An 18117-nucleotide genomic window follows, 5' to 3' on the forward strand; every position below is an offset into this window, starting at 1 on the left:
TGTCAGATATTTTCACCGCAATGCTGTTATAGTGAAAGTGAGGAAGAAGTGCAGGAACTGTTGAATGGAATGAACAGTCTAATCAGTACAGGATATTGATTAAACGTAAACCAAATTAAAAAAGACGGAAATAAGGAGGCATAGCAGAAATGAAATTAGCGATAAACTTATCAAAATTGGGGCTCACGAAGTAGACGAATTTAAGGAATTTTGCTACCTAGGCAGCAAAATAGACATGAGGGAAGGAGGAGACTAGTACATACAAAGAGGGCATTCGTGGAGAAAAGAAGCCTGTTTGCATCAAACACCGGCCTTAATTTGAGGATGAAATTTCAGAGAATACACGTCTGGAGCACAGCTTCGTATGGTAGTGAATCATAGATTGCAAGAAAACCGGCAAAGAAGAGAATCGAAGCGTTGGCGACCATAAGAACACGTGAAACATTGATAAGAAGAAAGGACAGGGTGGTAGAACATGCGTTAAGACATCAAGGAAAAACTTCCATGGTACTTAAGGGAGCTGTAGAGGGTAGCGGAGAACAGAGATTGGAATGTATCCGACAAATAAACTGGTGTTCAAAACATAACTTTCACATGATATGATACTGCCAAGTAGCATAGCTCCATGAAACTTGGATCATACATAGAAAGAATTACTGCAGTACAGTACTGTAGAGTAGAGAAGGTGACTGAAAGAAAACGCAATGAGGCGAACAGAAATGACACATTTATCCAAAGGCAATAATTACACTGAAGTTACCGTGATTTGTGGTGGTTCTCTGGACACTAAAGATGTGGGATAGGGTTTTGAACACGGAGTGTGAACACCACGGACAGCAATGTATCCTCTGCATCGTGCTCCATGCTGACCACAAGGTTGGTAATTAGTCCTTGTGGTAGGGCGCTCCATTCCACCATCAACGCGGATGATAACTGCTGGGTGGTCGTTGGTGCATGTGGAAGTTCTGCAGTACGTGTCCCCAGGGCATCCTATATGTGATTGTCAGCCATAAGAATGAAGTTAGGGTCGAATGCGCCCGCGAAAAGACGCACAGGGGGAAAGAGTACAATGTCACAATAACGGTGACCGGTGAGAGTGTCGTATTCAAAGATTTGGAGGCAGCACACCAAGGAAACATTACGCTTCCCCACACCATAACGCCCGGAACTCCAAAACGAATATGTTCGACAGTGTTCCTGGGTGCATTACGTGCTTCCACCTTTCGCCACATGAGGGTACGTCCAGCATCACCACTCAGACTGAATCTCCTCTCATCCGAGATGGGTACGCGACCCCACTCCGTGTTGGTCCAGCACCTGCGCTCTTGATATCATCGCAAACGGTGCGGCCGTCATACGGGATTTAACGGAACACAACGTACTTTCATCGGAAAAAGGAACCATCCTTATGCAGCCGCCGTGCCACTGTGGAGAGTGTCACTGCGTGCCTTGCAGTCCTGTTAAATGTGGTTGCAGTTGCATCCGCTGTTTGACATGGATCCCTCCTTCCCGGTTGCACGATGCAGCAGTCAACTGCTGTCCTAGTTGACCGTGGGAGACCATCTTCTCTCCTTCGGGCAGCAGTGCCTGTGGTTTGGAACGCTCCCCTTGCACGTGAAACAATATTGTGAGTAATACCAAACTCTTGGGCTACACTCGTCAAACTTGGTCCTTCTTCCAGTTTCCCGATGATTCTCCTCGTGTAGCTCTCCAAATGTTATCTCCGGGCCATGCTGTAATGAATAAAACTGCCACAGTGCACTGCACTATTCGGCGAAGTGGTAGCCTGGTCCTTGCGGGATCTAGCTTGGTCGCTTGACTAGGTCCTCTCACGTTCCAGTTCAAGGTAGTGTCTATTGTAACCTCGCTTTGCAAGCAAGAAAAATAATCACTAAAAGTGATCGCAGGAAATAAAAGCCACGACAGTTTACTGTTGGCGTCATTAATTTCATTTAAAACGATAAGGAGAAATGTCTGATAGTGCTGACAGAGAAGATGAACAAAGTTGCAAGCAAATATTGGTAAGAAGTAGTTAAGCAAATCAATGGTGGGCAAATTGTGGAAGGAGGGACACGGTGCCGAGAGAAGCGGGATTCAAAAATTTATCCCGAAGCAGAATAAATAAAATGTACACTGTAAATATCTCACTGATGATGTATGTAAACGTATTATAGAAAGCAATTCCTGCGATATTATGACCCTTACCAAGAAAACCGTCTCTGGGAAAATCCGCAGATTTTGTCGCGTAAAACTGGACTTCCAGGTTTGAAAACAAATTCCGAGAGGAAATTGTTATGAGACTTCACTTTTAATAGGTGCCGAATAAAAGAGGGATAATTTATTCTTCATATACCCTATACTGTGAATAAATAAATGTGCGACGAGCATTATCAGACAACAGTGACAGGCAACGTTTCATGTAGAAAGCAGATTTTCGCTTTGTGCCCTTTCTCAACTATGACTATAATAGGAAAACTTCAGTCATATAAAAATGGACAGAAAAAATTAAAAATTCATAGGCAAGTTAAAATTTCTACTGACAAAATTTTGCAAGACAGTGGTTCCCTACCTACTGCTGCCATACCATTTAGACCTAAACCCTGTAGAATGGGTCTGAAATCTTGCAACGAATGAGATCCGTAGTCATAATGCGAAAAGTATATCACTCTGAAACCCAAATAAATGACGGCTGATGATTTTATTGCTGATAAAAGAATGTCGTGTATGGCCCTGCATGAAGCTATCCCTTCGATGTAACGCTAGGTCGGTGACTTGCGCCTCAATTGCGACGCTTTTATATTGAAGTAGGTTTTCCAGTGGGTATCACAAGGCTGAGAGGATCTCGTTCCAGCCAATCCACCAAAAAAAAAAAAAAAAAAAAAAAAAAAAAATGTAGTGATCGCTAGGAATCTAACTCACTAACCACACAGTCAGTTTTCTGTTGAAGCTTTGTTGTGGCATTAAAAGATTTGAGAGGCTGTGTCTCATGCCAAAAAGTGTTTGATGGCTACTGCTGGACAGATACTGTGACAGACGAGGAAACTGAAAATAAAATCTGTCTGCATAGATTCGAACAACGAGTCGGTATTATCATCTCCAACTGAGGCAGCAGACGGCGAATCAAGTCACCGCCGTGGATAATACACACATCACTGGGGAAGGTAGTTTTGAACAGCTAATATAAGAAATATTGTATATTCCGTTTTTGTTTGGCTCGCTATAGGTACTTCATTAAGCGACGCTTAAATGCGTGAAGCGTGTCACAGCGCTCCATAATTGCTGGACTGTACGCTATTGCTGTTGCCCCTCCCTGCTTTTCGGGCGTAGAAACGACGGGCTGCCACTGTGACCAGGTTACCGGTTTTGTTTGCCGCGTAATAACTAATTGCTGATTGACAAACACACTGCCTTTTCTAATACCTTCGACTGGCTTGTGTTGCGGGACCAGCCCCATTTGTGCGCTATTTTCGCGTTGACCTCACGCTGTGTAACGTCCAGCTTTCTGTGCACGGCTGGGAGATCTCTGGCAACAGAAGTTTTACCGAGATTCTGATGTGTTATGTTACTTTATTTATCTCGTCCTCACACTGAGGTGACAAAAGTCATGGGACACCTCCCAATAGCGTGTCGGACCGCCTTTTGCCCAGTATAGTGCAGCCACTCTCGTGGCACGGACTCAACAAGTCGTTGGAAGTCCCCTGCAGAAATACTGGGCCATGCTGCCTCTACAGCCGTCCATAATTGCAAAAGTGTTGGCAGCGCAGGAGTTTGTGCACGAACTGACCCCTCGCTTATGTTCCATAAGTGTTCGCTGAGATCCATGTCGGGTGATGTGGGTGGCCAAATCATTCGCTCGAATTGTCCAGAACGTTCTTCGAACCGACTGCGAACAATTGTGACCCATTGACATGACGCATTGTCAGCCATAAAAATTCCATCATTGTCTGGGAACATGAAGCCCACGAATGGCCTCAAATGGTCTCTAAGTAGCCGAACATTACCATTTCCAGTCAATGATCGGTTCAGTTGGACCAAAGAACCCAGTCTGTTCCAGTATATCTAGAACAGTGCCTTTTTGACAACTTGTGTCCATGGCTTGTTGGGGCCTGCACCACACTCGAATCGTACCATTCAGCTCTTGCCAACTGAAATCACTCAGGCGACCAGGCCACGGTTTCCTAGAAGTCTAGGATCCAATCTATATGGTCACGAGCCCAGGAGAGGCGTTGCAGGCGATGTCGTGCTGTTAGCAAAGGCGTCGATCATCTGCTGCCATAGCCCATTAACGTCAGATTTCACCACACTGTCCCAACGGATACGTTCGTCGTACGTCTCACATTGATTTCTAGGGTTATTTCACGCAACGTTGCTTATCTGTTAGCTCTGACACCTCTCCGTCGTTAAGTGAAGGCCGTCGGCCATTGCGATGTCTGTGATGAGAGGCAAAACCTGAAATTTAGTATTCTCGGCACGCTCTTGACATTGTGGATCTCGGAATATTGAATTCTTTAACTATTTGCGAAATGTAATGTCCTGTGCGTCCAGCTCCAACTGCCATTCCGCTTTCAAAGTCTGTGATTCGCGTCGTGGACTTATAATCATGTCGTAAACCTTCTCGCACATCACCTGAGTATAAATGATAGCTCCGCCCATGTGCTACCCTTTTATGTCTTGTGTACGCGATATAGGTTGGGGTTGTTTGGGGGAAGACACCAAACAGCGAGGTCATCGGTCTCATCGGATTAGGGAAGGACGGGGAAGGAAGTCGGCCGTGCCCTTTCAAAGGAACCATCCCGGCATTTGCCTGGAGCGATTTAGGGAAATCACGGAAAACCTAAATCAGGATGGCCGTACGCGGGATTGAACCGTCGTCCTCCCGAATGCGAGTACGCGATATAGTTCAAATGGCTCTGAGCACTATGGGACTTAACTTCTGAGGTCATCAGTCCCCTATAACTTAGAACTACTTAAACCTAACTAACCTAAGGACATCACACACATTCATGCCCGAGGCAGGATTCGAACCTGCGACCGTCGCGGTCGCTCGGCTCCAGACTGTAGCGCCTAGAACCGCTCGATCACAACGGCCGGCTGTACGCGATACAATGCATATTGGTGCCTCATGAGTTTGTCACCTTAGTGTAAGTTTTACAGAGCAGTGTAATTGAAACGAAACGCAATTACTCTGTTACTGGTCCACCCTACATATTCCAGATTCGCTTTCTCGGTCCTTCTGAATATCGTAAGAACGCTTAGACGTTTAACTTGGCATCTCCGTTATTCTCCGACAATGGGCGTGAGTGACGAATCGGCAGACGTGTTAGCTTACCGCGGAGACATAGGCACACGCGCGGCGGCGTCGCGCCGTCGCCGAACACAATGGGCAGCCGGCGAGCGGGCCGCACGATCGCTTTGTCTCGCGGCGCGGAATACGTTAGGCGCGGCGTGGCGTGTCGGGCCGCTGGCGGGCACCCCGTCTGCCGCTTCCTGCCTGCCCCGCGCTTCCTGTGCAGCCGGCGGCCGCGCACTCCACACCACTCCAGTCCGCTCCAGTCCAGTCCAGCGTGCGTCCGTCCGGCGCCCGACGTGCGTGCGCCCTCTTCTCGCGGGCCGGCGCCAAAAGCGAAACATCGGGGGGCACGCGAGCGTGGCGTCCGAGAGCGCGCGCGCCGGAGCATCGGACGAGTTTGTGGAAAGTTAATTGCGGCGAGTAAAAGTGAGAAGGCTCCGCGGCTATCGACGGCCACGCGAGGGGCGCCCCGGGCCGCGAGCAGTGCCCGCGCGGCCATGCAGCATGCTGGCCAGCTTCCTGGGCTGTCTGCGCTGCCGCAGGGGCGACGTGGTGCGAGTCGCCGACGGCGCCGCCCCCGCTCCCAGGGAGTATCGGTACACTTACAGGCGGCGCTCCTGGCCGTACAGTCCCGAAAAGCTCGCTTCCAGAGCTGCCGAAGGGGCGGAAGCGAAGGATCAGGAAAACGAAGAGGATCGTCTGTCATCTTCTGCAGACGGTGCTGAAGACACGAGAGGAGTCGGTAATGGACATCATCAAAATGATTGCGCCAGCCCTGAAGAAGTTCGTGATGGGGAATATCCCGATCGAGACATACAGCGCAGTGCCACTCCTGATAATACCGATCTACTTGGCGCAACCAACATTCCTCAGAGCTCAACCGCCAAGACTGAAACCAACGGTGCGAGTTCGCTCAGCAGTGCACCTACCACGTTTACCGAAGTGTCTCTGCGAGGCGCGAGGTCTCGGAAGCAAACGGCTGCTCGACGTACGGACCGAGAGCCGAGTGTGCCTGCCGACGACCTGCAGAACTCTGTTAAACGAGACACAGACGGTGACACGTCGTCTGTCTCTTCACAGTCGACGAGGACGTCCGTTGAAAGGGAAAGCGACGATGCGGCTGCGGAGCCACTGTTCGAGAGAAGAGGGGTCGCTGAATCACCACGAGTCCCCGTCGCTGCACCAAGTGATGGTACTAGTGGATGGTTTTGTTGCTGCCATCGAAAGCCGAAGTTTACGAACCGTCGACCGGCACTGACACCGAAAAAGAGGTCTCGACTGCATACAGTTCGAACACAGGCGACGGACGTTCTGCAAACAAGTGTAGACGGGTGCAGTGCGATTTCAGTGAGCGCTGTCTCTAACGGCGTTTCGCCTAGTTCTCTTCCGGCAGACGAAGAACTGGGTGTCAAAGCTATACAGGACAGTATTTGCCACAGTAGTGACAGCCTAGAAGATTACGGCCAACCGATAACGACCTCAACGCCCCACAAGAACGCCGACCTCCGTGACAAATCTCGTTTCCCAGATAGCGGGCGTCGACCCAGGAGACCGCGACAGGAAATTCCTTCCTCGGACCCGCGCTCTAGAAGTACGCGCTCGAAAAGCGAAAGGACTGAGGAAAGTATAGCCTCGGTGTTCCCGTCGTGTCCAGCCGAGAACGTGGTTTTCTCCAGTTCCGTCCAAAGGAAGCGAATGTTGCGGGAGAGCGACGGCGCGAACCGGCTGGCCGGGGATAATGACGGGGGATTCATGAGCGGCGAAGTGTTGCTGGACAGCCGCGTCGTCGCGGTGAGGGAGACCGCCAGGACTGGACCTGCGGGCGGTGGTCGCGGCGCGCGGTCGCTGTTGCTGTGCTGTGGCGGACGCGACGCCGGACGAAAGAAAGTGTTGTCCGGTGGTAGCGGCCGCCGGCAGTCCCCGCCCAGGCGGAAACTCCGCGTCGTGCTCCGGCACCGACGCAGGAAGAGCGGGCCGCGCCATCACAGGGGGCAGCACTGCTCTGACGTCACCGATAGGCCGTCCCTCAAGGTGCACAACTACCGGTGAGTGCGGCCGTGGCCATTGAACCCTTGTGCTCACGTCTCCTGCCGAAGAAAAAAAAAAACTACGTCTTCAATTGTTCCCCTTGCTATTGGTGTCTACTGGACACACAACATCTCCTTAAACATTAAAAGGGGTTTTATTTACCCCGACCATCACAAATAATTTTTTTTCCGGAAGCAAAAAGAAAATTTATCAAACAAATCTAGTTTAGCTAACAGTGGCCTTTCTTGTAACAGCGCTCAACACGAAGATATAAACAGCAGCACATCTTTTTAGGGTTTCGTGCCTCAGTCTGTAAAAACGGAAACCTTACAGTATCGCTTTCTTGTCCGTCCGATACTAAAGAACCCTTTTTCCCACGAAAGTTCTAGTTTATGTCACATATTAAGGTTTACGGTCTTTTGGAGGTGTAAATATGTTGTTGTTGTTGTGGTCTTCAGTCCTGAGACTGGTTTGATGCAGTTCTCCATGCTACTCTACCCTGTGCAAGCTTCTTCATCTCCAAGTACTTACTGCAACCTACATCCTTCTGAATCTGTTTAGTGTATTCATCTCTTGGTCTCCCTCTACGATTTTTACCCTCCACACTGCCTTCCAATGCTAAATTTGTGATCCCTTGATGCCTCAGAACATGTCCTACCAACCGGTCCCTTCTTCTAGTCAAGTTGTGCCACAAACTCCTCCCCAATTCTATTCAGTACCTCCTCATTAGTTATGTGATCTACCCATCTAATCTTCAGCATTCTTCTGTAGCACCACATTTCGAAAGCTTCTATTCTCTTCGTGTCCAAACTATTTATCGTCCATGTTTCACTTCCATACATGACTACACTCCATACAAATACTTTCAGAAACGACTTCCTGACACTTAAATCTATACTCGATGTTAACAAATTTCTCTTCTTCAGAAACACAATCAAAAGATACGATCATTTATGTCACATATTGCGATACTCGAAATCTCACTCATTAAAACTTATAGCGTTTTTCCCGTTGACTTACAATCATGAAATTTGGCAAGAAGCCCGAAAATTGATAATTTGTAGTTCTATCACAAGTAAACAATGTTTTTTGTAATTTTTTTATCCATTTGTCTATTCGTTTGTTAAGACCCTTTCTCTCTGGAACTGTTCGGTGCATTAAGTTCAAATTTGTGTCATACACGAATGTCTATGCTTCCTTGGTGGCGTAAAAATCAAAAGATACGACCATTTCTGTCACCTATTTACATACTTGAAAACCCACTCATCAAAATCTATATCATACTTCCCGTTGTCCTTGAATCTGAAATTTGGCAGGAAACAAGGTTTCACGGTACAAATAGAGGAAAAATCGAAAATTAATAATTTGTAAAAATATTTTCGGCATTTTTTATTCGGCTGTCTGTCTGTCTATCTTTTAAGACTCTTTTTTCTCTGAAATAGGTTGGCCTATAAGTTCAAATTTATGTCACATACTAAAATGTATAGTACCTTGGCATTGTAAAAGATTTAAGCTTCCAAGTCAATGAAATCAAAAGATTCAATAATTTGTCACATATTTTCATACTCGCAAACTCACTCATCACCTGTAGAGTACTTCCCGCTGACATACATTTCACAGTGCAAGTAAAGTAAAAAATATGAAACTTGCTACATTGTTTCAATATCACATCAAAATATCTTTTGCCATTTGAAGATACATTGCATTCATCACCTGTCAAAAGTATAATAGATGAACATTACTGCAAGCAAACATAAAATGTACGTTGTAGTCATGTTTTAGTGATTAAATAAAAAGCGTTTTATGAAATCATCTCTCTCGCTCTCTCTCTCTCTACGTATATAAGTTCAAGTCTCCTGCTCGCTTGTTTTTGTGCGTCTGGGCTAGTCTGAGGAACTACTGTAGAGATTTTGATGCAGCCTCGGAATTCCCAGGACCAAATATTTCCAGTATCGATATCAATAACAGGCAAATACAGCTGAGATTCTCGATTCCCAGGATGGATGATTATGTATTTATATATATGTTTGTATGGAATCCTCAGTGTGCTAGTCCTACTCGCTCATGGCCACGTTTTTAAATGGTAACCTATCTACTTTTACTTGGTAATCCACTTAATTCCAATTGAGAAAACGTATCATAGTGTACAAATTACATAAACACGTTACTGAAAACATAAGACAAAATTAACTGCAACTCTCCTGAACCACAACACAGACCAGGTGGTCAGAGTGACGTTACTCAGCCACTTGCTGAAGTTGCCAATAAAGAAATGGAAACAGACACTCGTCTTAAGTTGAAGGTTTGTGTGAGTACAATATCAAAAATAAAGAGGTGGTAGAAGTGCTATTTTTTACGAAATCAAGGACTGCCTTTACTGTACATAACATATCATTTAAAAGTGCTACTGTACTGTACCACATGTGCACATATTGTAATTAAGAAAAGTTATTGCAATTACTGTTCTACTAAATTCCAATCTCAACACATGAATAGAATTTCTACTTTCCTTTTGTTGGTGTACATTACACTCTCATGAACCTTCAACTACAGACGGTTGACTGAACGACCACTGGGCATTTTTCCAGTGTTTGTTTACTGCGAGTTCCAGCAAGTGCACGAGTGATGTTACCCCCAGGTACCAGCACTGCTTGCTAATACAGTGGAGTCGAATTCAATTTTCCCAGCTTTCTGTTAAGTCGCTTTCTTGTCTGTCTGTCTGTTACTAATTTTGAGGTTGATTCGAAACTAACTTTCCGATGAGTTAGAGCTAGAGAACAATGTAGCATTAACCCTGGATTACTAAACCGTCGTAAAAGTTACGATTACAGTAGGATATAAAAGACAATATTTTATACTTAATTCGGTATGTAACATGCAATTGGAGATCTAATAACTTAATTAACTAATGGGTAAGCTATAAATTATGATTGCCTTTGAGTAAAATATAGAGTGATAAATTTTACGATGGTTTAGTAACAATTTACGGTAACATTTTCCCTCTTTAGTGTTCTAAGATTAACCGCTTTCTTGTCGTCTGCGTGCTAGTTATGGCGGTTGAAGTGAAGAAAGTTGGTAAAGCCTGGCATAGCAGCTACCTTGCACGACTATCATATTGAACGTGTAAAAATGGCTCTGAGCACTATGGGACTTAACTGCTGAGGTCATCAGTCCCCTAGAACTTAGAACTAATTAAACCTTACTAACCTAAGGACATCACACACATCCATGGCCGAGGCAGGATTCGAACCTGCGACCGGAGCGGTCGCGCAGTTCCAGACCGTAGCGCCTAGAACCGCTCGGCCACTCCGGCCGGCTTGCACGTGTAGTATGGGAATGTGTTCCATGCGGTATGCAAGCGGATAGGAACGGCTGGGCAAAGAGAGACCAAATTTTGCAACTGATTTTAAACAAACTTCCCGGTGGGCTAGAATCTTGAAACTTTACACTCAGCTCAGGTCTGCATAACAATGCAATATCAACTGACGTTCTTGCCTGATGTGTGGCAGAGGGTACTTTGTGTACACTGCCTTTTTCCCCTTTTCCTTGTTCCGGTAGCGAATGGTTTACTAGAAGAATGATTGCTGGTAACCCTCTAAATGAGCTCGATCTCTCTAATTTTTACCTTCACGCTGTTTTCGCGAGATCTGCGTAAAACGATTACAAATATTGGTTAAGTCAGATGAAGACAGTGATTTCCCTAAATCACTCCAGGCAAATGCCGGGATGGTTCCTCTGAAAGGGCACGGCCGACTTACTTCCCCATCCTTCCCTAATCCGATGAGACCGATGACCACGCTGTCTGGTCTCCTTCCCCAAAACCAACCAACCAACCAATCAGATGAAGACAAACTGAAATAAATATGAAAACTACCACATGCCTCTGTCGTAATGGCATCAAAATATTTGAAACCGACTGAAAAAAAAAAACAATTCACATACAAAGGACCAAAAACCGAAAGTTGGTATTCAAATAAAAATAAAATACATCACGGTTTTAAATCGGACTAAAGACTATATGAAGCCTATAAGTTTGCTTCAGCCGTTTTGGAACAGATACCAGTAGCGACAAGTTATGGTGCAGGACATACGATAAGATTTGATATTTTTAAACGTAACGCCATCAAAATATTAGTCGATTTGTGTTTGCATCGTAAAGTTATTCTCGACTGAATATGTCAACTTACGAACCAAATTGTCTTCATTTGCGGGAAGTTTCAATTTTCTACCTTAACATAAAGAAATCTCCGGCTGAGGCTCGTAAAATGATGGGTAAAACCTAAGGAGAGGCCTCTATTAGTAAAAAAAACGTGCAGAGAATGAGTTCAGCGTTTCAAGAACGATGATTTTTGACGTCTAAAACTGGCATGGTGGTGGAAGAGAAAAGGTTTTTGTAAAGCGGGACGAAACAATCATAGGAGGTCGTTATCGAAAGCAGTTGATGCGTGTGAGCTGAGCACTGAGAGACAAACGGGCACAATGCAGAGATAGGTATGAAAATAGGTTTTGCAGCATGGCAGTGCTCGAAGCCATGTCGTAAAGCACGTCAAAATATACTTGGAAACATTTAAATGATAAGTCTTACCCAACCCGCCGTTTTCTCTAGACGTTGCTCCTTCTCCACCTTTTCTGTTCAGTGGTACACGGTCTGGTTGACCAGCACCTTCGGTCATAACAATAACAGCAAAATTGGATTGATTCATCGATTTTCTCAAAAGACGCACTGTTCTTCCGCCGCGGTATTCCTATGCAGCCAGAAAGATGAGGGAAGGTATGGCCAGCTATGGCACAAAAAGCCTCGAACTTCAAAACAAATAAATAAATAAATAAATAAATAAAAACGGAGAATGCATTGTTACATACCTAATAAAATAATTATCCTATCCCCGTGCAGATTCCTAACCCCTTGCAGATAGTCCTGAAAATTCGTGATTGTGAAGTTTTAATAGCTATGAAAATGCTAGTAACATTTAAAACGAAAAACAGGGGCGCGTGCAGCACATAACTGATGCATTAATAGTTCACCTCCGTATTATTATTTACTGCATGCGCCCCAAGTTTCTCGTTTTAAAGCTTACAAGTATCTTCATAGCTATTAAAATCTCACACTCACTAATTTTCAGGACTATCTTTATCGGGTTACGAATCTGTATGAGGTTAGTGGGAATTATTCTATACATTTTAGCCCAGTTTCAAAACGTGCTACATTAAACATTCAATTTTGATTAAATAATTGTTGTGTTTTATTTTTAATAACTTTACGTTTATGCGAATGTTACACTTTGATATGTTTTTGAATAGATCTGGAAGAGAGGAAGTAGGTTACCGAACAGAAAATAGACGTACTACTGTTCATATCTTCGAACGAACAAAGCTACAAGATAGGCAATCATGCTCGTTATTTCCCCCTGATAGCAAAACAACTTTTTTTATTTTGCCTCTGGGAAACAAATTATTTGGCGTGGGCAAGGCAAATGGGACGCTCTGTACATTGTAATGAAGATACGTTAGGAATAGGTATATTGTTCGCACATAACTTGAGAACTATATATAATTGATCACCCATATCTGACTTAAGTTACTGGTTAACTAGTAGCGCGTATTTATTGCCGGTTAAAACTAATTCCTTTGTTTTTATTTTATTTACTTATTACGTTCAGTGAGATCGTAATAGCCAAAGCCACTCGGTCAGGGTACGAGTCGGTACAGAGTTTACGGAGTGCTGAATAGGAAATTTATAACCAAAAGAATTAAGGAATTAATAAAACAGAAAAAGTGAGAGAATATACGAATAAATAACACAATACAGAGAAAAGTTCTGAGCTGCTGCGAAGAGCTCCTGTACAAAGTAGAAGTAGTGTGGCGCAGGGAAACCTCTCAACTTGCGATTTATCACTCATTTGTTTAGTCTGGTGGCCTTGTGGTAAAGTACGTGTCCAGGAACCGACAGGTCGCGGGATTGAATCCCATTCGTACCACGGAATATTGCAGCCTGTCTTTAACTTAGCTCTCATATCTTAATGATGTGAAGGTTGTCTAGCAACTACACGTGTTTCTCAGTTCACATTCCATTTCTCTGCTGCGATTACGGTGGCAGTTAGGGACACTCAAGTCGCCGAAGAGACGTCTAATTGAAAGACCTGCCCCAAACCATTGAACTATAGGGAATTATTATTATCTGGAAGCTTATTCAAAACGAAATCTGCTGAATATTGCACACCTTTGTCTACAATACTTACGGTAGACCTGTACAAGTTCATATCGTTTTTCCGCACGGATGCTGGTATGTCAGCCGTGTTATATGAAAAGCGTTAAGACTTGTTTCTTGAAATGTAATATCCTCGATCTCACCCCTCTTATCCTGAAAGTGCAAAGGGCGTCCCGTTACATGCTTACGTGCTTTTGCAGCATGCAGTAGAGACCAGGAAGATATCAGTTTAATTAGGAATTCTTGTGTGTGATCTTACAATTTATGTAGTAAGTCGACAAATATGCAAAATAATTATTTCCGTATGCCCCTCAGAAGTGTGAAGTAGCGGTTGTCATTTACTGTTATTTTATTAATAGTAACATCTATAAAAAAGAAAAGGGAAAACGTTATCGAGTGCGTCGAGTACGGCCTGTGTGCACCGCTGTTGTAGTTGTGGAGCGGGATGCAGTTCAAGAGGAAAGTGAGGAACTGTAGCGGTATTACGAAGACCTCGGAGTAGAGTCGCTGTTTCGTGAAGCAGAGGTCGCATGTTACAGCCCCACCTCGGATAGAGATGCTGTTGTAGAAGAACTAAGCTCAATCATAGTTAGTAGAACATCGCCCTGTGACAGAATACCCTGAAAACAAGGCCTTGGTTAAATGATAAAAGACAGCACTGAAAAAATGTAGGAGATACCACATGTGCAACATGACACGTCAGTACTACATTTCTCGGTTGTCCCTTAACGTTGGTCGCTGTAGCCACATTAATCACATTGTTGTAAATATAATAGTTAGTAATCGCTATCGCTGTTTCATTCAGCAGACGTGGAACATAGAAATAATAGAACCTGAAATGTTTGTGCTGGAGAACCAATCTGGTACATTTCTGGACATGTGTTCAAAAAATGGCTCTGAGCACTATGTGACTTAACATCTGAGGTCATCAGTCCCCTAGAACTTAGAACTACCTAAACCTAACTAACCTAAGGACATCACACCCACCCATACCCGAGGCAGGATTCGAACCTGCGACCGTAGTAGTCCTGCGGTTCCGGACTGCAGCGCCAGAACCGCTAGACCACCGCGGCCGGCTAGTTATTGGGAGTTCAGCTGTATTTACTAATAATAAATGTTTGAAATACCCAATCATTGTCTTTATTTGTGATGATCATAAATTATTGATTTCGTATAGTTACATAACGCCGTCTTCAGATGCCAACTGATTTCGACAGACAAATGGATTTCTGAAATTGCACTTATATAGGGTGATTTTTTTCCACCGTCTACAAACTCTAGGGACTGATCGATGAAAGCGTACAGAACAAAAAAGGCTTAATGCACTTATGTCCGGAAATGCATGGTTTCCATACTAGAGACAATTTATTCAATCGTACATTGTTACAGAGACTGCGGTCTAATAGGCGCTGTGCCATGCAGCCACAGTTACAGATGTTTTGAAAACGGTTTCCATGTACCTTAACGTTTGGCAAGAATTGTTTCACTCAAATAATGTGTCTTTAGATTATGACAAACGGTCGTTGTGTGGTTGTCACTTGCCGAATGGTGTAAAAACCCACGTAAAAGTCTCAATATTCGTTTGTTACTACATTCCACCTGACTTGCTGTTATCGCAAAATGAACAGTTATATCGTTTCGTTTGCTGCTAGATGAAGATAGGGTCCTAACTCGAAAACGTGTCGACCACCGTAAAAATGTATGCTGAAGAGTGTAAATAATTTTTAAATAATATAAGGCAAATTCACTACTCGTGGAAGGTTTAGTAAATGTCCGTAAAAATCTCCCATCTTGTGGCAAGGACATTCTCTGGATTTATTTCATGAGTTATGCTTTTTACAGCATCTTCGTATCCCACTTCATTTTAGTATCTAGCCACTTTAAATGGTTCAAATTTTTTCCTTGTTCTTATTGACGTCGATGCAGGTTTGTGCATCGTATCTATAGCAAGTAAATTTTGTTCTTTCTTCATACCATCAGTTTCGTTTTACCTCTGTTTATATACTTACAATACTCTTTTCTGCTAACCAGGCTGCCTATTCCTCTCAACAATTGTACCTAAGGGTTCCTTCATTTCGTTAAGAGAACCCATGTCTTATGTGAACGTTACCATTGTTGTCCGTTCTTCTTTCAGTCGTGTTTCTCATCTTCTGCTCCGCTTTCTTCATTGCTTCCTCGACATATCAATTAAACGATAGCAGTGCTTAACTATAAAATTACCTAACAGTCTTTACTAACACAAACTTTTCCCTCTTGATTTTCCATTTTTGTAACTCACATTCGGTTTTTATACGAGAGCGTGCTGAAAAGTAATATCATCGTATTTCTTATTCTGTTCTGAATACCGGATGAAGTATTCCGTGTTACGGAAGTTATTCATTCGATTTTCTCGCTACCCTGACGTAAGTTGCAACCCTCTGCCGCGAGACGGTTCCGAATTTTGGCGTGTCACAGGGCAGTGTGTAATGTAACTATGTCGGTGCGTGAGAAACAGCGTGCTGTAATCAAGTTTAGAATTCCAAGAGTTAGTCCTCACATGGAGCACCCAGCGTTACACTGCCAGACCAGACATGAGCGCTGCGACATCTACAGCTATCCGACGCCTTGTGGCCACTCTCATCGATCATCCTCCATACAGTCACGACTTGGCCCCTTCCGATTTTCATCTGTTTCCAAAACTTAAAAAAAACTCTTTCACTTTGATAGAGATGAAGTGGTGCAAGCAGAGGTGAGGTTGTGGCTCCGCCAACAAAACCAATCAGTGACTGTATCAACAAACTGCGTCGCCAAGGTGACTATGTTGAGAAATAAATATGTGCACATTAAAGACGTAAAATGTTGATAAAGTTCGTTTTATTTAAAAATTTTGAGAGTTTTCACAAAAAAATTCGGAGGAATTACATTTTTACAAGCTCTCGTAATACTTATAGACTGCTTGTCAGTTTAGGTTCAAAATGGTTCAAATGGCTCTGAGCACTATGGGACTCAACATCTTAGGTCATAAGTCCCCTAGAACTTAGAACGACTTAAACCTAACTAACCTAAGGACATCACACACACCCATGCCCGAGGCAGGATTCGAACCTGCGACCGTAGCAGTCCCGCGGTCAATTTAGGTACTTTATTGTAATTCTCTCAGTGTTTCGAATATTATATCTCATCTTACAGTGGCTCAGGTCTACTCTAGGCCTCTAGGTATCATGCGATTTCTCCTTTCTCCCTTCAATTACCAAAAACGGAGCCAGAATTGCTTCTCTCGTGCCGTTACCTAGGCTAAAGCGAGACTGATTTCAACCACTTCCTAGCGTTATTACGAATATAAGTTCTTATAATAAAACGCAAAGTTAAAGGGTAGGCCATGCGTGACCGCGGAAGGTCAGGTTCGGTTCAGACGCAATTTGCTGCAGTGAACCCCTCAGAAGTTACCTCCTGTTGGTGGCTCTGATAGGTGGCCTACTTTTAAGTAACGGTCAATAAAGACGCAGGTGTTAGAGGCAGACGGGCTGGAGAGAGACGTTTCAGTGAAGACGTGAAGTCGGCAAGAAGTGACCTTGAGCAGACCTTGCGGCGCCTGGGAGAGAAAGAACTGCCTCCAGCGCCCGACAAACGGGACGTCGTCACAGGCCGGTGGATGTTCATGGTATCGACAGGTCTTTGGTGTGAACACGGAGAACAAGCCAGAATGGGCTCACCTCGCCAGGTAATGCCCCCCGCCCCTACCTCTCCCAGGTATCGAAGCCATTTTTTATTTTTTTAATTATCCACACTTTTACTTTGTGAATATGCTCGCCGTAAAGTTGTTATCTCATTCACTTTGCCAAGCATTGTTGTTTGTAAATTTGTGTTCCGAAATGAAAATATTTTAGCGAAAGACGATATGTCTCGGTAGCTGTTATCGAGTACATATGGTTAAGCGGCGGCACTTGAATTCGACATACACTATCTGACCAAGTGTATCTGGGCACCCCTATGTAACGCAGAATTGACCTGTAGATATCACGAGAAGCGGATCCGCTACTATATGAGGGGGCGAGTACTACTGTGTCGCCAGCAGGGAAGCAGGAACAGCAGCGTGGGCGGGTCAAGTGAGGACTGTGATATCGAACGTGGACTATTCATTGGATGTTAGTAGCTTAGTAACTAACCCATCAGAGACATTTCAGCCTTCTAAAACTGCAAAAGTTAATTTAAAAAAAAATTATTTGAACTACAGAAGTTAACAAGGTGTACTTTTCTGTTGTTGGTTTGTTTTATTTGAGTATCTCCACGCCTTACCGAAATTACGTCTTGTCTGAAAAGTGCTGAGAGTGACCATGACACAAAAGCAACGTAACTGATATTGAAAATTTTGTGTACCTACCGAATATTTTCAGTTTGTCGCAGTTGCTTTCGAAGTGGGACCATGTTGATTTTTCACAGTGCCTTTCTTTATGTAGGGGTGGCCGGATTTCTTGTATACACATACTTAGACCACTGACTCTGCTAGCTCGCATCGCTCTCCACTTACGCCCTGCGGTCTGTGTATAAACCTCCGCCTATTTACCGCGAGATTATACTCCAGCGACAGAATTTACAGCAAGCGTTCTCTTCA

At 44.2% G+C, this 18117-nt stretch overlaps 1 protein-coding gene across 1 annotated transcript in view; it reads left to right on the forward strand.

The window, feature by feature from the left end:
- The first annotated feature begins 5924 nt into the window (after positions 1-5924).
- Positions 5925-18117, forward strand: part of LOC124776702 (espin-like) — a 485149-nt gene continuing 472956 nt past the window's right edge. Inside the window, exon 1 of the mRNA XM_047251812.1 lies at positions 5925-7335. Coding sequence (XP_047107768.1) covers positions 6986-7335 — 350 coding nt within the window. The 5' untranslated portion in view covers positions 5925-6985. The remainder of the gene's footprint in view (positions 7336-18117) is intronic.

The sequence above is a fragment of the Schistocerca piceifrons genome, chromosome 2 (assembly GCF_021461385.2).
Source record: "Schistocerca piceifrons isolate TAMUIC-IGC-003096 chromosome 2, iqSchPice1.1, whole genome shotgun sequence".
In the NCBI taxonomy this organism is placed as follows: domain Eukaryota; kingdom Metazoa; phylum Arthropoda; class Insecta; order Orthoptera; family Acrididae; genus Schistocerca; species Schistocerca piceifrons.